The 24,284-nt window shown below is 40.8% G+C and overlaps 1 protein-coding gene across 1 annotated transcript; it reads right to left on the reverse strand.

Moving 5' to 3' along the window:
- Positions 1 to 341: 341 nt before the first annotated feature.
- SIRT1 (sirtuin 1) lies at positions 342 to 20,900 on the reverse strand. Its single transcript, XM_063133060.1, has 9 exons — positions 20,375 to 20,900; positions 17,072 to 17,188; positions 14,364 to 14,605; positions 12,620 to 12,772; positions 10,107 to 10,254; positions 8,938 to 9,017; positions 7,332 to 7,518; positions 6,052 to 6,624; positions 342 to 2,374 (listed from the first exon to the last, which is right to left on the reverse strand). Exons 1-9 carry the CDS (start codon positions 20,886 to 20,888, stop codon positions 2,052 to 2,054), a joined length of 2,337 nt encoding a protein of 778 aa, XP_062989130.1. The 5' UTR covers positions 20,889 to 20,900; the 3' UTR covers positions 342 to 2,051.
- Positions 20,901 to 24,284: the final 3,384 nt, after the last annotated feature.

Below are 24,284 nucleotides of genomic sequence, written 5' to 3' on the forward strand. Positions count from 1 at the left end.
TAGCATGTCGAGTTGGGTTATATCTGTAATAGTTCTTTAAATGAAAAGTTAACACATTTTACAACTTCATTTAAATTGGTCAACGATCATATTAAACTCAGTTCTAACTTCTAAAGTAATCATTATTTTAGGTAGCATTTTTCATTGCAAGGATGGTACCGTTCATCCATTGGATGGGGGCAATGTGGGAAGCAGCCCCATATACTTTACACAAGCTGTATTCTATTTTATACCTATTGGTAAAACAGGAGCTTTCAAGTGAGGAGTGACAGGCTTTGCCCACACATTCTTAACAGCAACCAAAAGTTAAAAGACAATATAATAGACTTTAAAACAGACTGTACGAGTATAAAACACTGGTTTTGTATTTGAAAAGTTGCAGGAAGAGAGCCAGGTCATTTTAAAACAGTCTTCTACAAAACATTTGCCAATTGGTTACATAAAAGACACTATATACAATATAAAAGCAGAAAATAATCCACACTGTAAAAATAATTTAAAAACAAAATATTTCCATTTAAAATATCTCCTATAGCACAAATACGTTTTGACATGCAAGCAAAGCTAAACATATTGCATTCTTTAGTGGAGTCCAGTAAGTTCTGTTATTTAGAACTTGGACCATAAGAAAACATGCCAACATTTTTCAGATGAACACAAAAGGCCATTCCTAACACTTTGTTATGCTGTGTTACAGAATAGATGTATTAATTGCTTAAAAAGGACAGCTACTATACATATTTCAAAAAGGAATAAATATTAAAGCAATGCACATGGATGATCAATTACTGGTAGAGCTCTCTCCGATCGCTTGAAAAGTGGTTTCAAGAATAAATGCAAAAACGTATCATTGGATGCACAAATAGGAAGCAAATTGTGAAAGATGGAAACTATCTGCAGCTGGTAACATTTGCGACATCCATTTTAAAAGGCAGCCTTGAGGCAGTATTGGGACAAATTTCAGTAGCCGCTTTTTGTATAACAGTGTACCAACAAGTGGTGTTAGGTACTTCAAACAGAAGTCCTTATTCAGCATATTTTAAAGTAATGCTTTTGTGTGTGTATTTTTATTGGAAGCATAAGTAGATCCTTACAAAAGTTTGTGGAAGGCGTTGAAAAGTATAGAAACACTTTTTTAGTTGGGGTGGAGACTGCTTACCTATTCTGAAATCATATCCACGCCTTCAGTACATTTACATATTCATATCTTGGCAGTGTACACAAAGGATTTTATACTTTAAGTGTTTTGTATAAAGAATCCCTGTACCAAATACCCATTTTGTATCAAACCAAAACAAATTTGGTAATTTCTTATTTAACACTTAATGATTTTGCAAGCCAATAGGCAGTATTACATATCCACAGGAAGTTGTTTTGCTTCTTTATTTTTATTTTTAAATAGCACTTTCTAGTAATCTAAATAGTCAGAGATTTTCAGGTGCTCACTATGATGCCTAATTAATTTTCAATATGCTCACATGCAAATATGCTCAACATGAAGGGTCATGTTAAAAAAAATATAGCTGCCAAAGTAACTTTTTGGAAATACCAGTGTTTAACAAATTATGCAGTAACAGAGTTAGGAGAGACATAAGCAGGCTTTAAATAAACCAAAATGTTACAAAGCAAGAGAAGTGAAAAATACCATTCTTTGGTCTAGATTAGCTGTTCCCTTTATATTATATTAACATTCCAATGGCTTTTTCAAACGGTTCAAAAATAAAACAGGTTGAAATTTGTTAAGCAAAAATACTGTATATACATACACACAGATCACACAGATTAACTTAATAAAAGTGAATGCGGTGACAGTAAAAAGATACTTAGTACCTTCTCCAAAATTCAAAATGCAAAGAAGGTTAGTGTTTTGAGTGTGCCTTTATAGAATTTGATTGGAAAAGTTAGAAAACTATGCATGAAAATCTACTCTAGTTGTTTATAAACATTACATCCTTATGTTTTTCTTGCTCTAAATTCAGTACACATTCATTCTGACATGCCAAAATTCCTAATGCTGGTGGAAATGTTCCTGAAACCAGTCAGTAATTGCTTTACAACTTGTCTGCTGAACAGTCAAATCCTACAGCCTCATTTGCAGAAACTGATTCGTCAACAGATTCTTGAAGGTCAATGCCATCTTCCCCAAATCCATTCTCCTCTTCTCTATCAGGAGCATCTTCTTCTTCTTCTATGCCATTATAGAATTCTTCAATTTCACTTTCATCTTCTATGTCTAAGCTTGGACTATGACAAGACCCACTATCACTGCTACTTCCACAAGAGCTGGAGGATATGACATCATCTTCAGAGTCCGAGTATACCTCAGCACCATGGAAAATATAGCGATTTGGCGGTAAGAACAAGTATTGGGTACCTGAAACATGTTTGAACAGCAAGAATAGTTATTTCAGTGTTAATAATCTAAGATGTTGTAAATAAAATTTTGACATATGGACTGGTTATGGGCATATTTTGTATTCTGCTATTGCTAGGTAAGGGAAGATCTATACATAAATGCCTGTGACAATGCCTCAGAGGTTTGTGAAAGGGATGTAGGATTCAAGGGAAAAAAATACTAAAGCACAGAGCAATCTTTCCCCCATCCCCTGCTTCCCCTCCCTCCCCAAAGAGAGTGACGTAGGGTAATTTGAAACTTACTACCTTTCCTTTTACATGTTCTGGATGGACATCTTTGGATGTAATGGGAAGGATCAAACGGTGTGCTTCTGCTAGCTCTATTAGTGTTGCACTAGTATAAACCAATGCTTGCACAACATTTTGGTGGCAAATCGTCACCTTTCCCCATTATACTAGTTGGATCCTTCTCAGTGTACACATCCCAATCGTTACCCAGCTGTTCTGATTTATTTGTGGTTAGATTTTAAGATCTTCAGGAAAGAAAAACTGTTTAACTATAGTTTCTGTGGTTTAATTAAGAAATCTAAAATCAGTTATGTCCTTTATTTGCAGACAGCTAGCTTTCTTCTTGAAAATATGTATCTGAATTAGGAAAGGTGTGATACACCTTGCTAATAATTGTATCAAAGAAATACCACCACAGCATCAGAGCTTACCGTTTAAAAATGTATTAAAAGCCAATTGCCTAAAAGACAACTGGCTATTCCATGCTGGATATAATTAGAAAAGGAACTGAAAATACAACTGCTAGCATAAGGGACCTTTAGTGCAATGCCAGTAGTGTTAGCTGGTATGACAGGAATCCCTGGAAAACTCATTGCAACAGTTAACACTATTGGCATTGTGCTAGAGGTCCCTTAGGCTAACCAATGTAATGTATGTTCCTGCTCATGTCTTATTGAGTACCATCTCAAGGGCTTTTGACTCCCAATTGCTATGCACTTCCAGAATAAAATCTTTTGCGTCCGCCAGGACTTAGATTCCAGTGTTATAACAAGTGAATCTAGTGAGGTATCCAGAGCACAGCCTTGTCTAGTTTTCTTGGATGAGTTTCAGTTGGTACAGCTCGAGGATGTTGACAAGGTGCTTGGACAGGTTCGTGCAACCACCTCTGTATTGGATCCTTGCCTCTCTTGGCTAATAAAAGCTAGCAGAGATGGAACAGCCGGCTGGGCCAAGGAATTGATTAATGCCTTTCTACGAGAGGGAGTGGTCCCAGGCCGTCTAAAAGAGGTGGCAGTGAGACCACTCCTAAAGAAATCTTCCTTGGACCCAGAAAATCTCAGTAACTACAGGCCAATGGCAAATGTTCCATTCCTGGGCAAGGTCCTTGAGCAGGTGGTTGTGGGCCAGCTCCAGACACTCTTGGATGAGACTGATTATCTAGATACATCTCAGTCAGGTTTCAGGCCTGGTTTTAGCACAGAAACAGCCTTGGTTGCCCTGTATGATGACCTATGTTGGGAGAAAGACAGGGGGAGTGTGACTCTGTTAATTCTCCTTGATCTCTCAGCGGCTTTCGATACCATCAACTATGGTATCCTTCTGGGACGACTGATTGAGTTGCGAGTGAGAGATACTGCACTGCAGTGGCTGGTTGGCTCCAGAAGGTGGTGCTTGGGGAACATTGCTCGGCCCCATGGATTCTCCAGTATGAGGTTCCACAGGGGACAGTCTTGTTCCCCATGCTGTTTAACGTTTACATGAAACTGTTGAGTGCGGTCATCTGGAGTTTTGGAGTGCGTTGTCATCAGTGTGATGACACACAGCTCTATTTCTCCTTTTCATCTTCATCAGGTGAGGCTGTGGTTGTGCTGAACCAGTGTCTGGCTGCAACAATGGATTGGATAAGGGCTAAAAAACTGAAACTTCATCCAGACAAGACTGAGATGCTGTTAGTGGGTTGTTCCTCTGACCGGATAGTGGGTGTTCAACCTGTTCTGGATGGGGTTGCACTCCCCCTGAAGGAGCAGGTTCGTAGTCCAGGGGTTCTCCTAGAACTATCTCTGTCTCTTGAGGCTCAAGTGGCCTCAGTGGCTCGGCGTGCCTTCTACCAACTTTGGTTGGTGGCCCAGCTACGCCCCTATCTGGACAGGGATAACCTAGCTTCAGTTGTCCATACTCTGGTAACTTCCAAATTAGATTACTGCAATGCACTCTATGTGGGGCTGCCTTTGAAGATGGTTCAGAAGCTGCAGCTTGTGCAAAATGCAGCGGCCAGATTGATAACCAGAACCAGAAGGTTTGAACATAAAAGACCGATTCTGGCCCGCTTGCATTGGCTGCCTATATGTTCCCAAGCCCAATTCAAGGTGCTGGTTTTAACCTATAAAGCCTTAGACGGCTTGGGACCACAATACCTGACGGAACGCCTCTCCCAACATGAACCTACCCACACACTACGCTCAACATTTAAGGTCCTCCTCCGAGTGCCTACTCTGAGGGAAGCTCAGAGGATGGCAACAAAGGAGAGGGCCTTTTCAGTGGTGACCCCCCCAATTATGGAATAATCTCCCCAATGAGGCTCACCTGGCGCTAACATTGTTATCTTTTCAGTGCCAGGTTAAGACGTTTCTCTTCTGCCAGGCAGTTAACAACATATGCTGAGTTTTTAACTGACCCCAGAATAGCTGTTTTAAATGAATATTGCTGTTTTTATGCTTTTAAAATTTTGTATATTTGTTTTTAATGTTCATTGTTTTTAACTTTTGTAAACCGCCCAGAGCGCTTCGGCTATAGGGCAGTAATGTAATAAATAAATAAATAAATAAATAAATAAATAAATAAATAAATAAATATTGTTTTACAGCAGCAGCAACATAAAGGCTTCTCCCCCCCTCCCCAATCTCTTCTAAATTAGGCTGCAGAGATGGAAGAAAGTTTGGGGGTGGTGGTGCACCAGGATTTGTGTGTGACTGGAGTGTGAGCTCAGCTCTGATATTGAAAACAAATTCCAGGGCTGAGCTTGTGTTGAAAGGCAACCTTCTTCTTTAATTCTAAGATATGGCCCCTTTACCTCCTGAGCCACTTTTTTGTACTTGGCTCTGGTTGGTGGGCTTTAGGGTCTGAAGCCTGCCCACTCATGTTATACATGTCTATATTTAAAGGTGCTAAATGATGCTTAGTCACAGGTAAGTGGATACAGGTTTGTATTGCATAGAGTCTTCATCAGCCACATGTATTCAGATGAAGTAAAAATATAACATGTTTCATGTCTAATAAGGACATAAGGATGTATTACAGACTATGGGCTGGTTCACATGGTTTAACACTACATAGGAATGACTGAATGAGTTTGAGCTAAGGGTGGGACTCACATGCTCTTCATTACCTGTGACCAGGACGGCTACATTGATGGAGTTGTTTCACTTTGATGGAGTTGTTTCACTTCCCAGCTTAGTGTTCATTACACTCAAACCAGAGATGCTGGTTTAAAACAAACTCTAAACAAGCCAACTTCAAACCATGGGTTGTGAAGCTGGCTAGTTAAAGTAACAAAAGTTAGTTTTAAACCAGGACCACTAGTTCGAATACAATACAAAGTGGGATTCTTTTTAACTGAAACAAACCTTAATCACTAAAGTAAGTCCTTGATTTGAAAGAAACAGCATTTAAAAATTAATTGGCACTTACCATCAAGCCGCTTGCTGATCTGCTCTTTTGCACATCTATTAACCCAAAACTTTCTCAGTGTTTCAACAGATGTTTTTTCACTTCTCTCTTTGTTTTCCCCTTGGTTAGATCCATGTTCCTTCACATGTTCTGGGTTTTCTAACTGTCCAGGAAGACTTTCAACATTTTCTAAAGAGTTTTGTACTTCTTGTGATTTCGCCTCTACACAGTTCTCTTTTGACTCCACAGCATCAGAATTTCCTGCTTTATATTCCGAAGAATGCTCCGAATGTACCACTCGAGAATCTTGTGATGCAATTCTGTCAGGTGAACTAGAATATTCGGAAATGTTTAGAGGAGTAGGTGGTAACTCAACTGAATGTATTTCAAATTCTTTGTGTGGTCGTGGAGGTTTCTCTGTTATTTCTGAAAGTTTGACTGAACTGTTACAAAGTTTTGTATATTCACCACCTAATCTATGACATAATTCGTTGATAATAACATCACAGTCACCAAGAAGCTCCACATCGAAGTGTAGGTGAGGCAATGGTTCCCTGTTAATTAGAATCTGAGGCACTTCATGTGGGATGGAACCTACGTATTTGAGAAAAAAGTTATTAAAACAAATTTGATCATGAAATGAATGTCAACTGGTATTAATAAGCTGACAACCAATTTTAAGTATTATTTGTAACTCTACTATCTACAAGTGGTCTTGTATTCCGATCTCTGCAGTATTGCTTTAATGGATACATATATGCTTTCAAATCTGAGAAGCGCTCTAAACTCAATTGCTCCTGGCACTAATAGTGGTTGCAGGGGAGGGCAACCACTTTTGGTCAAGGGGCTGGATTACTCCCCCAGACTAGGTTGGTGGGCTGGATGATGTAAGGAATGGTGCCTCATCTCTGACGCCCCTCCCATGACATCATCTGCCCCACCCACTGAACAAAAAATTCTCAGTACAGAGAGAAGTGCTGAGTTCTGCCCGGTACTGAGAAAGTGACTCAGCCAGAATATGCAGGAGCTGACACTTGCCACCCCTGGCCCTGCTCTTTCCCACACCACCTGCACCAAGATGTAAGCAGCACAGTAAGGTGCTTTGGCCGATCACCCTTGGGGAGGGGGGGCTCATGGGGAAGGGAATGGTTTTCATGGAGGGCAGGCCCCACAGAAGATGCTCAATCCTTCCCGGGCTGGATTGGGGCCTAGAGTGGGCCAGAAATTGACTTCCTCTATGGCTTTTAATCTGAAACAAGTAATTCCCCCTTCTTCCCAATGCATTAGCAATCAATACTTACTTGGAATCAATGCTACTGGTCTTACTTTAAGTGAAGAACCAATAACAATAAGAAGATCAACCTCATCTTTGTCATATTTCATCGCTCTATGAAACTGCTCAGGTAGATTTTCACCAAAGAACACTATTTCTGGTTTCATGATGGCAAGTGGTTCATCAGGTGAACATCTGGGACATCTAGGAACAACCTACAAACAGAGGGTTGCATAATTTTTGGCTTTAGTTTTATAGAATCAAAAGTCTAAGACAGATACAGAAGTCATTATGTCAACACATTAACTGCAATAGATTAATTATGGTCAAATTCCTATAACAAATCTGATGCACCGTAACAAGACACAACTTTTCTAGATCTAATTTCACGTGATGCAACACAGATTAGGACATACAATTGTGTACTGTATTTCATAGAGAACTAACCCTTTAAGCATTTTTCCATGTAATACCTAAACAATGTTTAAAGATATAAAAATGTAGAACATAAAAATATTCTACATGCCTATACAACACACTAACATAGGTTTCTGAGCACAGTTTACAGTCCGCGTCAAATATTAATATTAGCTTAATATAATAAATTCCAAAGGCTCCAACACCAGAAGCACAACTGGTTCTGTAAAAAGGAAATGATGAATCATAGTTAGAGGGGCATCTAGTCTAACCTCCTAACTGATGTAGCAAATCCTGAGCATCCTCTTCCGGAGGCTACTTAAAGGCCTTCAGCAATGGTGACTCCACCCCTACTCCTAGAGAATTGGTTCCACTGTCAAACTGCTCTTACTGTTAAGAAGTTACCTGAATGTTTAAACAAATTCCATATTTCTGCAAGTTAAGCCAATTAGATGTACTCCTCTGTTTTGGGGCAGCAAAGACCACATCTTTCCCCTCTATTATGTGAAAGCACTTCAGATATTTAAAGAGTGGTATGGTGTCCCCCCTTAGTTGTCTTCTCCAGGCTAAACATAACCAGTTCCTTCAACCTTTCCTCAGAGGATTTGTTTCTTATACCCGACCATCTTCATTTCCCTCCTCTAAACCTGTTTCAATTTGTCTACATCAAGGCTGGGGGAACCTATGGCCCTCCAGATGGGAACTCCAACTCCCATCAACCCCAGCCAGCCAGGCCAATACTCAGGGATGATGTGAGTTGGAGTCCAACAACATCTAAAGGGCTACAGGTTCCCACCCCGGTCTACATCCTTCATAAAGTGTGGGGCCCAGAGACGTAGACTGTTAATTTTAATGTAGATTCTGTTCTCATCTTGAGCCTCACTGGACGATAGATGAGACATGAGTGTAACAATCAAATAAATAACTCTACTTGTTTTGGGGCCCACAACTGGTTCTGTGCAAATGGAAATAATTGTATGTGTTCCTGAACTGCTACAATTCACATAACACCAAAGTCCAGAATACATTACATTTCTAGATATTTGAGCTGTAACATAATGATTTTATGAAAAAGTCATATGCATGTTTATTCAGAAGCAAGTTCCATTCAGCTTAATGGGTCTTACTCCCTAGGTAAGAGTGATTTTGACTGCAGACAGAGAATATGTGAAAGTAGAGCTTTGTTTCTCCCCAGTGCATCCTAAAAATGTTCTTACCTGATTAAAAATATCTCCTCGAACAACTTCACAATCAACCTTGTATTTACAAATGAGGCAAGAAGCTGTTGCAAAGGAACCTGAAATACACACAACAAGAAACAAAGGTATAATTTTTCTACATATGCGGGGATTGTACAAACCCCTATCTTATCTGTGGGTGGCCCTGTTTCACTGCCCTGCTAATAAAACAGGACTACCAACTTTGCTATTAGTAATCCCTAATTATGTATTATGACACAGCACTGGACACTGTATGGGCACATTACAAGCTACATGTATTGTTCCCAGCAGGATTTGTGCTCTATGTAGCCAATGATACAAAGGATCCAACCAGGCTGTTGCACTCCCATTGTGTTGCACCATTAATGAGGGGAAATTCTCATTTCCAGATCAGGACAGGTCAGCAGAGCTCCCTTCTGTGAGCTTCAGTGACCTACCCCATTCTGGAAATGACAGTTTTCACTCATTCTGGGTTGTTTTCAGAACAGCTACATGCCCATTGCATGGGCACAATAGGATGCTGCCCACAGTTGTAATTTAAGTGTGTGCATTCTACACATGGAACAATTTTCCTTCAGTGTCACAGACCCATAACCAGAATATTTATGGTGAGGCAAAACATCAAGTTATTGATGCAATTAAATATAAAGTGCCAAGCACTTGTAAATGTGAACTGCTTACGGATTTTTATATATTTGTAAACCGCCCAGGGAGCTGCGGCTATGGGGCAGTATATAAATGTAATAAATAAATAAATATTAAGTGGTATAGAAGTGTTATAAAAAATAAATATGCCAACTGTTTGCATTGATTGGCTGGATCACTGGAAGACGGCAAGAGCTTTACTTCCTGTTGAGCAGTTGCCTCTTTTTTCTTGTATGTCCATAAGTATAAAAATACTAATAACTCAATATTAAAAGAAATCTGAAAATTCTGCAACACAATTTACCATCAGGGAGTTGAGGCACAATCCTTTCCATATTTGTTTATACATTTAAAGTTCAATATAAATCTGTATTAGATTTATATAAATGTATATTGGCTTTTTTAAGGAGTTAAGCACGTTATTCGAGTATCAAAATTGTTTAAGATTCAGTGTACCCAATATTGTGCACATCAATATAAGCCTTATATCTACAACAGATGAGAATTTACATTTGACTGACCATGACATTGGATTATCCTTTGAATTCCTGCCACTTGTTCCAGTGTATCTATATTCTGAGTATAATTGCGAAGCAGTTTTCTTTCTTTATCCATCAAAGCTATAAATTTATGACAGAGAGATGGTTGAAACTGTCCAGGATATATTTCCTACAGAATTAAACAAATTTATGTAAATAAACTTTGCAACCAATACTTTTCATTTTTTTTTTAACTCCGCCACACTAACCTTCTCTTAACGTTGTCGAATAAAACGATGTGCAGCACAACCCTGTGCTGGTTTACTCAGAAGTAACTCCAACTCTGTTCAGTGGGGCTTACTCTCGGGTATACCAGTTGTTAGGGAACATAAGTGGGAGGGTACTAATGTCCTGCTGGTGGACTTCTCATAGGTATCTGTTTGGCCACTTTGGGCAAACACACAGGCCTTTGCTCTCACTCAGCAAGGCTCTTATGTTTTTAAGTGTGCATAAGATTGCACCCTAAGGCTATAAGTCTATACAGACTTACCTGGGAGTACGCCCCATTGAACTCAGTGGAGATTACTTTTGAATAACCATGTACAGCCTTATACTATAAATAATTTGAGCCTCCAAGAACTAAAGATATTTTCAGTTTGTGAGAATAAAAGACTGTGTAAGCTTACATGGAAAGTTGATTGAGAATGCTATACAACAGAGATACTGATGGAAAAAAACATAACAGAAAAACATAACCATTTACTGAATTCCATATTCACTGACTAAGGTGACAATCCTATGCACATTTACTTGGGAATAGGTCTCAGATTCCAGCAAGACTTATTTCTGAATAATTGTGAATAAGATTGTCCCGTAAATGTTTTTTTTTGTAGTTATGCCAAGTCAGCCAATTTAGACCCTTGTGACAACTTTTTTTAAATAAAATTAAAATACTAGGCGGCACAACAGTTATGGACATGTCTGTCCATTTGTCCCTCGTTACTTGGTTCTCTTCAGTGATATGGGTTTTCCTGAAAAATTGGTGATTTGATTTAGTATATATATTTGACATACATTTAGTAAGCAAAACTACACAAGTATGTCCAGTTAATGTTACTTGCTGTATAAAAATCTGAAAAGAATTTCCAAATGCCAAAATTAGATGAACTGAATTGTTTGATGGAGGTGGGGGATCAGCAAAGCATACTTAGGGGGCAAACTTATCTGATCCATGCTTGGTACTCATAAACCTCCAAAATTGGAGGCTTATGAGCATCCTATGCAGAGTGCCAGCCACACTGTGTCTGCCACTCTGCATTTAAGCTAGGTAGGCGATTTCACCCATCTAGTGGCGGCTTCAGGGATGCGGAGGGAAGGAAGCAGGGGTGGCCATAGGATTTCTCATATGGCTGATGCCCCAGTCTCCTCTCAAGGAATACCCCTTTTTCCGTCTTTGTGCTCCATTTCCAAGTATGGCAGCTTAGCCAGCATGGAAAGAACTATGCTGGCTATGAGGAGGAAGGGGTGCAGGGTACTGTTTCTGGGCTCTTGTTTCCAACCTAGGAGCCAATAAACTGAACAATCCTATGTCTTCCCAGCAGCTGTCTGGGGGGCATAGGACTGCTCCCTTAATGTGGTTTAAATGTTATATTCAAACAAAAGCTTTGCTTGGAAATCATTTTTATTGATGACTCAATAAGCATAACATCCCTTACCTATTTGAACAGTGCAATCCTACACATGTCTACTCTGAAGTAAGCCCCACTTAGTTCAATGAGATTTACTTCCAGATAAGTGTATATAGGATTGCAGTCTAAAAACTATCAACAGACTGATTTTAACATGGCTACAGAAATGTGCATTTAAATGTATACACCTCTGAAGGATAAACACCTGGAGAAAAAACTTTGATTTTAATAGTATTGTATTTATTCCAGATGGTCAATTTGACTTTTGTTGTATTAATTATGCTATTTTACAAAACAATGCATTTCTAAAAGTGAAAAATATTCAACAATACATTGTTGGTTCTCTTTGGAGGATGCTTTAATGCTAGGAATATCTGTGCCACAGCTTAACATATAAATACAGCACCCATAAAATTAAATAATCCTGTCGAATATAGATTCAGTATAGAAATATGTAATATTGTATTAGAGGTATATATAACAGCATTTATACAAGGTTGCCACCATAGCAAATTTTAACTTAAAAAGACTTTTAAACTGCTGATATATAGAATACTTTATAAACTTGGTTCATTCCCATAATTTATTTACATGCCAATTTAAAATAAAACCAACAGCTCTGGAAAATTACATCTGTAATCATTCCTTTGACACACTCATTTAGAGAGCAAGCATAACATCGTTATTTGTGATATTAGAGTGGTGTATCAATCACAAGGCACCTTTTTTCTAAGAACCAATTTGCTAGCTCATGATCAGAGCATAACAGCTATGGGGAGAATGGTCTTTGTTTTAGTTACGTGAACTCTGTAGGCAGTTTACCCATATTTGTTTTCCATAATAACAGAAAGAAGAGAGAACTAGCACCTTTGCAAATTTAAAAAATGGCCTTGGATCTTTTCTGAAGTATTCAATGTCAAACATTGCTTGAGGATCAGGAAGATCTGGGAAATCTACAGCAAGGCGTGCATAGATGCCATCTCTTGACCGGAAGTCAGGAATTCCACAAGAAACAGATACCTGAAATGGATTGCATACTATAGTAAATACTATGTTCCCTAACATTATTTTACTTGCTGCTATAAAATATTAGGACACCAAAACAATGTATAATTAAATGTAATGATTAGTGACACACCCGAATTTTGCTGCTTGTTTTCTTTCGCTAAAAGAAATGTCTTCATCGCTATTCATTACTGAATACATTAAAAACACACACCCTACATATGACTAAATCCAGACTGCAACTGTAGCCAGACCACTTAGGTTCAAGAGTTGCAGCCACTTCAAAACAAATAATACTTTTCTTTACTTAGTTAATACACATCATTTGAGTTTCACAAAAAAAAATAAAAATGAAATCTTATTAAAGGGAGTAGTTTGTTGCAGCACAAACTTCTGCTTGCACTCTGCAACTAAAGCAACATCCTACATAACATCTCAGGCTCTTCTCGGAGGAGCAATCTCAGAAGGTGGTGCAGGGGGAGTCCTGTTTGATGTCATGTCCGCTGGCCTGTGGTGTCCCTCAGGGTTTCCATCATATCCTCCCATGCTCTTTAACATAAACATGAAACTGCTGGGAGAGGCCATCTAGAGTTTTGGGGTTTGGTGCCACCAGTAAGCTGATGACACCCAACTCTCTCTCTCCTTTCTATCAATTAAGGAAGTTGTTCTGGTTCTAAATTAGTGCTTGATGTTGGTAACGGACTGCCTTAGTTACATCCAGTTTGGACTACTGTAACACACTCTATGTGGGGCTGTCTTTGAAAATTGTTCAGAAACTTCAGCTGGTCCAGAAAGCTGTGGCCAGACTGTAGACCAGGTGTGGTTATAAGGAACTTATGACTCCCTTGTTACAACAGCTTCACTGGCTACTGGTCAGTTTCTGGGCAAAATTTAAAGTGCTGACCTATAAAGCCCTATATGGTTTGGGACCAGGCTACCTTTCATAGGAGCCTGCCCTGGTCCTAAGATCTTCTGGAGAGATCCTTCTTTGGAGACCACTGCCGCCTTCAGAGGCGATAGTAGTGAAATGAGGCTGTAAATACTCTGCCTTCTCTATCTCCTACTGACTCTGAACTATTTGTATAATACAAGATTTATAGAACCAATAACAGCAATTGATACTTCAAAAACACAAAACTCACAAGGCTTGCAGTTCCCTTTTGCTTGAGATGGGAGCTTGGTACTCAACCCTAGTTGATCAGCAGGACATAGGATCAGAGCTTTACATACACAATCATTGCCCAGGGAGAAAAGATGCATGATCTTAAAAAATAATGCATTTGCCACAGAACTAAGTTATTTCTCCAGAAGGATATATACGTATTCTCCTTTGAGCCTACTTTGGGAAAGTGGGATATAAATATTTTAATAGGTGAATTTTGTGGCACATATCATCAAATAAGCCTTGCTCTTGTAGATTATAGCAAATGAAGTGTTCAGGAGTAACATTAACACTAGCACAACACACAGCAGTCCATTCACATGATATATATATATATATATATATATACACACACACACACACACACACACACACACACACACATCAGAATAATTAAAACTCAAATAATGATCCATTTGTCCCTATTCGACAGTAAATACATACCCCAGCTCCAGTCAAGACAATTATTTTTTTGCACTCTTGTAGGAGTTTCACAGCATCCTCTATAGTGTTGATATCTTTTCTCTTTTTTCTTTTAGGTGGTTCTGACAGAATATTAATAACAATTTGCCATAATGTCATATCATCCAGTTCAGGGGGAGGAATTGTTTCTGGCAACAAGTCTTTCAGAATTGCACGTGGATCTGTGCCTATCATGAGATGTTGTTGGACAAAAGTGTAGGGACCTGTTATAGAAAAGATAGTAATTGTAATTTGTCTGACAGAGTATGCTCAACCTGAATGAGAAAATTCTGCAGCAACAACTTCCAAAACTGTATCCTTTGCTGCATTTTCAACAGAGCAAACGGAACACCAATCTGAAAAACACATTGCAATGCATTGCACACAGGAAAACATGCATTTACATTATGAAAGGGACTGTATTCAACAAATATGGCATGTTTTCCCCACAATGTTATGTTTTGTATTTATCCCACTAATCGTTTATTACTATGTATTAGGTGTATGTTTTTAAAATTATAAAAAATAAATAACTTGTTGTATATACAAAAACAAAAATCAAGTTCACAGACCAAAATCACAATTATCAAAAAGAAATAAGTAATTTTTGTACAAAAGGGTAAACATCCCAGTAACAAAAGGCTCCCACCTATTTATTAATCCATTACAATTAATCCTCTTCTCATACATGCAGCAAACCAGTCAGTTTCCTGTTTCAGCTACCATTAAAGCTTCCTTATTCATACATACACAAAGAACCCTACCAGTGGCAGAAGATTTAAAGCTGCAAAAAGGAGGGAGGAGCAGGGTTTTTTTTTTTAAAAAAAATGTGACTAGAATCAATCAGAGGGAAAATTTGTACAACAGCTTTAGGACATCTCCTGATCTGCCCAGGACACCCCCACTCCCTCCAAGCTGCCCTTTCCCCCTTCCTTTGCTTATATTGATGTTGGAGCAAGGGCTTCAGAGGTTTCCACAGGCCTAGAATGAGGCGTCTGAGGTTTGCCCCATTCCTTTCCGAGGGAAGGCCTCCCTCTCTTTACCCTCAGAAGGGTAGATCTGATATATTCTATGGCCCCTGGGAAACTCTCCTAGGGACCATAGGATTGCAGTCTTAGATATCCAATACTTAGCAAGAGTGGCTTTTTATGCCAGTAACAAATTTTCAATTAAATTAACAGCTTGCATTTTATGAAGATGGGACCATTTAAGTGGTCTAGCAAGGCCATAAAAAGATAACTTTTCCATTTGCACCTAACAACCTGATAAATCAAACCCAGAACTTTCTTCCAAAATTCATATACTGGGGGACAGGTCTATCACATGAATAAAGTTGGCATCCAGCACCTCATATCTCCAAGAATGTATATGGCAGAGCCATAAATTCGATTATATGGAGTAAGGTACAGAAATGTACATAGATAATTTTGTTCCAGATTATCCTGTGGTGGCAGAAATCCCCTTAGGATGGTGTATATCCAAATCTCACCACATCCTTTCCCCTGCCCCTAATGTGTCATCATCCATTTCTTGACGTGTAACAATTTTTCATAATAGAGATTATGTCATAGTGGGACTGAGGCTGACCAGCCCTGTAGCACTGATTCAGCATCCCAGGTTGGTTTATAACAAGTACTCAATGCAAGATTTTATAATGCTGCCCTGGCAGAATGCCCCATTCTACGTACTTACTTCTTTGTGCAACAGTTCTTAGTATCAATCTATGTCTTGGAGTTGGAATGTCGGTTGATTATCTAGTTAATTTACTGCCTACGTATTTAAATATGATTAGATGTCAGTATCTCATGAAGCAAAGAATGCCTTTTTCTAGCTGGCAGCCTCTCTCAGATTACATCTCAGTGTCATCTGAAAGCTAAAGCAGGAGTGGGGGACCTCTTCTTCCTTGTGGGGAAGAAAGCAGCAGTGTGTGTGCTTTTCAGCAAGTAAACAGCCCAAGGGAAAGGGTAAAGAAGCCTCTCTTGCCTCATTGTGGCCTGGTTCAGACAACACGCTAAACCATGCTGCTTAAACACAAAATGGTTAATGGAATGCAGTCCGTTAACCATTTTGTAAATAAGCAGCATGGTTTAGCATGTTGTCTGAACCAGGCCATTGTCTCCCCTTTCAAACTGCAATCTCAGTTGCCTCTCAAAAGAATTACAGAATTATATGTAATGCATAATTATGCCCTCTGGGTGCCAATCCTCAATTTAAAGGGCCAAAAAAACAAGACATCCAACAGCACTCCACAGTTTTGTGCCAGTATATAGGTGGTCACACAGAAAGGTAGGAGTAGGGGCATTTCACTATTCTGCTCTTCATTAACTACTTCTACTTCATGACGAGAAGCCAAGGCCAGGGAGCTTATGTCACCAGCTCTTGAAGAGGCTTTCAATTGGCCTGAAAGATCAATATTCTGGTGTTTGGGTTATTTTTGTGGTAGCATTTTTTTGTTTCATTATTAAAAAATTATTAACTGAGTTGGCAGAAATGTATTTTAAAAATAAATAAAATACACAGAAATCTCAGCAAAAAAAATCACAGTGCCAGATTTGTAAAAAGGAAAGATAAGAACATCATAGGTGCCTAGAAATTATCTGACCAGAAAAATAAAAGGGAAGAGAACTGGCGTGGGGCTGAATTTAAGAGATAATCAAGTACAATCCCTAGATTGACATCTAAATGTCTACCTATACGAGGCCTTGGAGTCCAGTCACTGGAGCTTGCATGAGAGGCTCTATCATCTTCATCACTCTCACAGGAATGGAAGCCATTTGCAATGATTTCATCACTAAAAAATGTATTATCTGTAAGACAATATTAAACAAAGGGAAACAATTGTCAGATCAAAGTAGTGCCATTATGTTTACAGCAAGCTACGCAATCCTTCACCCATGAGGAGCAACAGAAGATTCCTTTTAATATTTTTCTAACCCATGTTTCCATTCTTGATATGCATTTATGTAAATGCCAATGGCTACAGAAATAAAGTCCTTAAGGGTCAATTTTTTATTTTTTAATGTTTTTAAGAGTTGTCAGAGGAAACTTTAGCATGTGCAGCTTATATTAGAGTGTGGCACAAGTAAAAACACACACAAAAGCCTACATCTGCCAGACTCCTCTTTTACATAAGGCTACACATCTGAAAGACCACCTCCTCTTGTATGAGCCTGCCTGTAATCTACAGTTTTCATCAGAGGCCTTGCTATATGTACCACCATCAACAGAGGCAAGGTTGGTAGGTATTCAAGGCAGGGCCTTTTCTGTCGCAGCATCTCAACTTTGCCATTTGTTTCCTGGGTTTAGATGCAATGTAAAAACTGTACTAAGTCAACAGGTCTCTAAAGGATTTTAGTATTGCTAGATTTGTTTTAAGTTGGGGTTTGTCTTTATTTTGTTGTGGATTTATTGTGTTTTGTTTTAATTAAACATCACTCTGAGGGACCTGATTGGCATAAAACCTATTTATAAATACTTTTAACAAGTAAATAGCCTCCCCCCAAATCATGTGTCTTTATCATTTGGTCCCCCTATTCTATGCCTTCTATTGCATCTGATAATCTTAGGATATGGACGTAGAATGCTAACTCCCGATAATCTGATGGCAGTGCCAAGATTTATTTTTAATGTTCCAGTCTTGTTTCAAGCACAGTTTGCTTATACTTTATAACTTTCACCAAATCATATTTTAAGTAGACTGAGCAAAGAAAATGCTCCACTTAGAAGGGGGCTTTCTAGTATATAAGTATTTCAGAAATAGAAACTATGCATACCGACCCCCTTTAAGACCCCCAGGGCCTTACCAGCAAAACATTAGATTAATATTTGCCATAGATTCTCAAGGCTAGTTAAAAACCAGTGCCAAAGTTCTATCACTTTGAGCAAAGCACAGTTCAAGTTGCTGGTGAGGCGGTCTGAAGTGACAGTTTAATAAAAGTGCATAACTTTGTGGGTTTTCTCTCTCTCTTTCTTACACCTAAACTAAAGTGCAGGCATTTTCTCTCTACACTGGCTCAAATAATTGTCTGATCTGTGGTTTTCCAGTTCATCTACAACTCAGGTATATTTATGGACACAAACCAATCCTAAATGTTTACTTGAGAGGATATCCCACTTACCGTATTTCTTCGATTCTAAGACGCCATCGATTGTAAGACGCACTCTAATTTCAGTACCACCAACAGAAAAAAAGCTTTGATTCTAAGAAATAATAAACACACCCGCGATTCTAAGATGCACCTCGTTTTTAGAGATGTTTATATGTGGGGGAAGTGCGTCTTAGAATTGAAGAAATACGGTAATAGTGGGGTCTTACTTCCAAGTAGACATGCATAGGATGTGACTGTTGAAAGTCTAACAGTACAGTCCCATACATTTACTCAGAAGTAAGTCTCATTGAGCTTAATGGTGCTCATTCCCATGTAAGTGGGTACAGGATAGGGTGACCATATGAAAAGGAGGACAGGGCTCCTGTATCTTTAACAGTTGCATAGAAAATGGAATTTCAGCAGGTGTCATTTGTATATGTGGAGAACATGGTGAAATTCCCTCTTCATCACAACAGTTAATGTGCAGGAGCTATACTACAGTGACCAGATTTAAAAGAGGGCGGGGCACCTGCAGCTTTAACCATTGTGATGAAGAGGAAATTTCACCAGGTTCTCCATATATACAAATTACACCTGCTGAAATTCCCTTTTCTATGCAACTGTTAAAGATACAGGAGCCCTGTCCTCCTTTTCAGGTGGTTACCCTAGTACAGGAACACAGGAAGCTGTCAAACTAAGTCAGATCACTGGTCCATCTAGCCCAGTATTGTCAACACTGACTGGCAGCAACTCACCAAGGTTTCAGGCAGGGATTGTTCCAGCCTTACCTGGAGATACTAAGGATCCAACCCAGGCCATTCTGCATGCAAAGCATGTACTCCATGACCACTAAGCTACAGCACCTCCCCAGTTATTTAGATTTAGAATTCCACCCTAAATCTAAATAACGGTACCTTGAGGAGAGATGGTTGTTACCTTTATCTCCCATACTCTGGGAAACACAGACCTACTTAATGATATTAAATAAAACAAATTTTAGTAAGTTGAGCACGTACACAAGCTACATCTTCAGACTCTGCATGGAACAACTATCATCTACCAGCTAGAATCTAGCTCCACGCTCACAAAGCATTAGTATGGTATAAAACCTCCACAGAGACATTACAGATCAGTCCTGTGCAGTTCCAGTGAATTCAATGGAGGCTTACTACCAAACAAGCATGCTTGGATTACAGCAGTGGTGAGAGCGAAAGACAACCCATCCTTTAATGATTCATTAACAGCCATGAAAACAACACTCTAGTTAAAGCCTAATTTTCTTACAGTATGGCAGCAGTTCTATATACAGCTATATACACGGGGGGGTCTGGCTGCTAAGCAAACATGCATAGGCTCAGAAACAAAGCAGAAGCCCTAAGGCCTTCTTTTTATTCCCAGCATTAGATGGCTGATCAAGGCTGCAATCCTATGTACTCTTACTTGGGAGTAAGCTCCATGAATAAAGCGGCTTGCTTTCGAGTAAGCATGCATAGGATCAGGCTGCACGATAACTCCGCTCTCTACGGTCCCCATCTCTCCTGCCTTAGATGGAGAGAGGAAGGAAGGAATCACAAGTTAATGCTGACATTAGCTGTTTAACGGTGCAAAGGCAAGCTTTGCTCAGGCCTTTAGCGATGCGTTGTTGAAGGGAGGGGATCCTCCTCCCTCACGGGGGGCTATGTACACCCGCAGCACCGTGACTCGCACTGACGTGGGGCTAGCGAAGGCAAGAGCAGGGGGCTCCGGCGCTGTCAAGTCTTCCCCTGCGGCTGCGAGGCAAGCGTCGGCCTGCGCGTGTCAGGGAAGAGCGAGGCAGGCGAGCGCTGCTCCTCCTCTTGCTGCTGCTGCTGCTACCGCGGTCGCGCTCCTGCCCCCCACCTGCCCCCGCCCCGGGCGGCTTCTCACCGGGTTGCGGAGCCACCGCCGCCTCAAGAGCCCCGTTCGAACACTGCGCCGGCCCGCAGCCAATGGCCGCCTCCGCTGCGTCTCCGGCGGGCGCCGCCTCCGCTCCCTCCCCTTGGCTCAGCCACCGCGGCGGCGGCGGCGGCTGCAGTTGGTGCGGCGCCTCCTGGGCTGGACCCCACCGCCAAGCCCCGCTCTCGGCGCAGCTCCAGCCTTCTCCTCCTCCTCCGCCCGCCGCCACCGCGGCCTCTCCCGGCTCGGCACTGGCGGCGACCTCCGTCTCCCCCTTCTTCAGGGCCTCCTCGGCGGCGCTTCCTCGGAGAGGAGCCGCCTCTACCTCTCCGCCGGCTCCCTTCGCGGCCGCGCAGCCCGACCCGGCGCTGTCAGCCGAGCCACGGCGCTGACGCTTGAGAGCTGGCTCGGGGCTCTCGGCGGCAGCCGCCACAGCGCCGCCGTCGCTGCTGCTGCGGCGGCCGCCGTTCCGGGACTGGAGGAGTGGCGCCTCCTGGTCCGCCATCTTGGAGCAGGAGCAACTGCTCCCTCCCCCCTCCGTCCTTCCCCCTCTCCCCGCTGTCGGCCCAGCCAGCAGAAGCAGCTCACAGCGGCGCCGTAGACGGAAGAGACAGTCCCCCTCCCCCACCTCAGGGAGAGATTTAAACGCGGCACGTGACCTCGCCGCCGCCCACGCGGGCAGCCGCCCAGCATAGGACCGCAACAACAACAAACCCGGTCACGTGACGGGGAGGGGGGTGAAATAAAGAGGCAGCTGGGGGGAGAGAAAGAATTCTGCTGTGAAGGCTGCAATCACGTGACGTTCCCTACCTTATTCCCTGTAAACTGCCCCGCCGCAAGAATCAAGATTACGTCTGTTATACTTCTTTCATTACGTTGATGCAAACTTTAAACGAGTATAACGAATTCCTTTCGTTTTTATTATGTTAGTTAAAAGTCCTCGTCGTCCAGCTTTCCCCCACCTGGCGTGTTAGACTATAACTCCCAGCATTCCCCTGGCTGGGGGGGATGCTGGGAGTTGTAGTGCAACGCGCTTGGAGTCTCGACACATCTGGAAGGCGCCGGGTTGGGGGAAAGCTGTTACATAGCCACTCTTCAGCCGGGGAATCCCGGGGAAATCGGTGGGATTTACCTCTTGAAAAAATGCAAATAGAATCAGGCCCCAAACGGTTACGTAAAAATGGAGCTTTTTGCAAACACAGCATACGTAAAAATATAATTTAAAATGTGCGGGGAGAAGAAAATGAAAAGGCGCGGAGTCTGCAGGCTACTGAAGGTGTAGCTAAGAATAGAAGCAGAGAGGAAGGTTTCAAAGGGCGCCTGGCTGTTTGCTTGTGAACCCGAGAAGGAGGGCTTGCCCGGAGGACGGGCTGTCAAAAAGAAAAAAGCCCTGGAGGGACGACGACGGAGGAGGAGGAGGAGCCGCACGAGCTGCGGAGCCGCACCGAGAGCGGTCATGTGAGGGGAGGAATATTAACCGGAGAAGGCCGTCGACTTCAACAACAAGGGGGGAGGGAGTTGTCCCTGGTTTAACAAAAGACGGGGTAAACAATTCTATAAAATAAAGAAAAGCTACCCTAAGCATAATTGGAAATAAATTCCACTGAAAATATTTTATGTACTGTATTTTTTTTAATATTGTCTTTCTGCCAAATGGTAGCCAAGGTGGCTTAAAACTCCATGTGAACATAAAACAGCCAACAACAACAACAAAACCCACCATTATGCATCAATAATGGATAAAAGCTGAGGTTAACTAATGCTACAGCCTGCGTGAAGCTGTCTGCAGACCAAGCTGGGCAGATAAGCATCGCCCCAAATAAATGGGACTTACCTCAGAGGAACACTTGGCCAGGGACAACCCAAATTCATGCTGGCTGTTTTGGGATTTCCTTTGCCAAAATTTGTCTCGAGTAAAACCCCTTTAGACCTCTTGTTTTGGCACTAGTGTGTTGATATGATAAAATGTCAAGTTAGACTTAAGCATTTTTTGTAGGTTAAAGAGTATTAAATATATCAAGGGTCCAATGCTGTGCATATTTAGACAGAAAAAAAAGCTCTACAACTCAGCATTCTCTAATTAGTATCTGGCAATGGCTGGCTGGGGAATGCTGGGAGTTACAGGACTTTTTCCTGTCTAAACATGCATAGGTTGCACTATAAGTATACTTTTCAGCTTAACAATTGCTTGTAAAGGAGATCGAAAAACATGTCAAGAATGGAGGTTAAATCTGCTCTCTTATAGGTGTGGCCCTTAATTCTAACAGCTAAGCAAACACAAATTAAGCACGTTCAAATGTCAGTCCAAGTAAACAGGCTGATGTAATTACTGGTACTGCTGTTGACCTAAGGCTTTTCTACATGAGGTTTTTCATTAATATGCGACTTTACCAAGGCTTTTGCTTCCTGATTCTTCATAGGATTAAGATCAGCTACGTTACATGTATGTTTTTCTGTGTTTCTTTCTTTCTGTATGTTCCACTACACAACCACTAGGTGGGGCTGGGGTATAGCGGAATTACAGAAATACACAAGAGTTCCATGCTGCCATTCAAGATATACCAGGCTTTCCTTGTTAGAAGCCCCCATCCCACGCGATACTGGTTGCAAAGCACAGGAGAAGCCTTGGGGGAGGTCATTGTGTAAAGTACCCGCAAACTACCATGAGTGAGAAATCAAAGTGCACAATACATGCCTTGTGTAGAAAGGCTCATAGACAGCAATGTATTTCAAAGTGTAATTTCCCTGTTTTTTAGGGTTTTAACAATTGTTTTTAGAGATCATGGGATAGCTGGATCCCTACTAGAAGTTTTCTAAAAGATTCCTGGACTTACTATTTCATTATTGTTACCCATACAATACATTAAAATTGCCTTAGGGTATGTCTGCACCAGCTGTTTTTCATATGATTTGTTCCTGAATGTTTTGTGTAAATAACTTATATACAACTCAGAGGCTATATTGCTGGTTAGAGTACTTCAACAGGTCACTGCAGCTAAGGTCCCCTGAAGAGTTTTTGACAGATGTGAGCTTTGAACCAAGGACTTTCATTGGTCAGACTCACAGCTACTACACAACACTACATTAGCTTAGTTGAAGAAAACAAGTTGAAAACCTTTCTAAATCTTAAGTAACATTGCATGGATAATACGTTACATTAGTTATCTGTCTTGAAAATATTGGGTCACTTTATGTTCAATATTAAAAAAAACCCCAACCCTACTCATTTTAAATGATTTTGAGTACTTCAAACATTTGATTAGAGGAAGAAAAACATTGAACATGGGCGTGAGCTAGCAAATGCCAATTGACTGTTACTATCCCTTTGATTGTTCACATGTTTTGTTACGTGCCAAAGATCAGTATGAAGCAACTGGTATTTGCTTTTTGGAAACTGAATCTTTAAAAGGAGAATATTTGGTCGTCGTCCCCCCCTCCCATTAGCTCCTTTGTTGTGACATTTCAGCCATTTGTGGATACTCTCATAGGTCTATGCTTGGGCTATGGCTTTCTGCTGAAAACTACTCTGGTAATAGGTTATATTGGGAGTGTTATACTGGGAGTGCTATTCATTGGTAGTGATGCACACTATGTCCGTTACAGTCCGATTCTGGAACTTGGGCACAGATGGAATGTTTTTATGCTCACATAATCCTTGTGTTTCTAATAAAGCACACGCTTCATAACTTGAAGATCCCAGGCCTAATCTATACCAAGCAGGATATTGCAATATGAAAGCAGTATATAAAAGGCAGGAGCCACACTACTGCTTTATAGCAGTATGGGCCCCATTGACACATCCCATATACTGCTTTCATACCACTATATCCTGCTTGGTGTGGCTCCTGTGTTTTATATACCACTTTCATACCACTTTCATAGTGCAATATCCTGCTTGGTG

The sequence above is a fragment of the Elgaria multicarinata genome, chromosome 8 (assembly GCF_023053635.1).
Source record: "Elgaria multicarinata webbii isolate HBS135686 ecotype San Diego chromosome 8, rElgMul1.1.pri, whole genome shotgun sequence".
NCBI classification, from domain to species: Eukaryota; Metazoa; Chordata; class Lepidosauria; order Squamata; family Anguidae; genus Elgaria; species Elgaria multicarinata.

Excerpts from the sequence above, each read along its gene's own strand:
- SIRT1 (XM_063133060.1), bottom strand. The coding sequence starts at position 20,888 with ATGGCGGACCAGGAGGCGCCACTCCTCCAGTCCCGGAACGGCGGCCGC. Across the intron at positions 12,773-14,363 it reads TTGTCTTGACTGGAGCTGGG|GTATCTGTTTCTTGTGGAAT; the intron begins GTATGTATTTAC and ends AATCCATTTCAG. Across the intron at positions 6,625-7,331 it reads ACCAGTAGCATTGATTCCAA|GTTCCATCCCACATGAAGTG; the intron begins GTAAGTATTGAT and ends TCAAATACGTAG.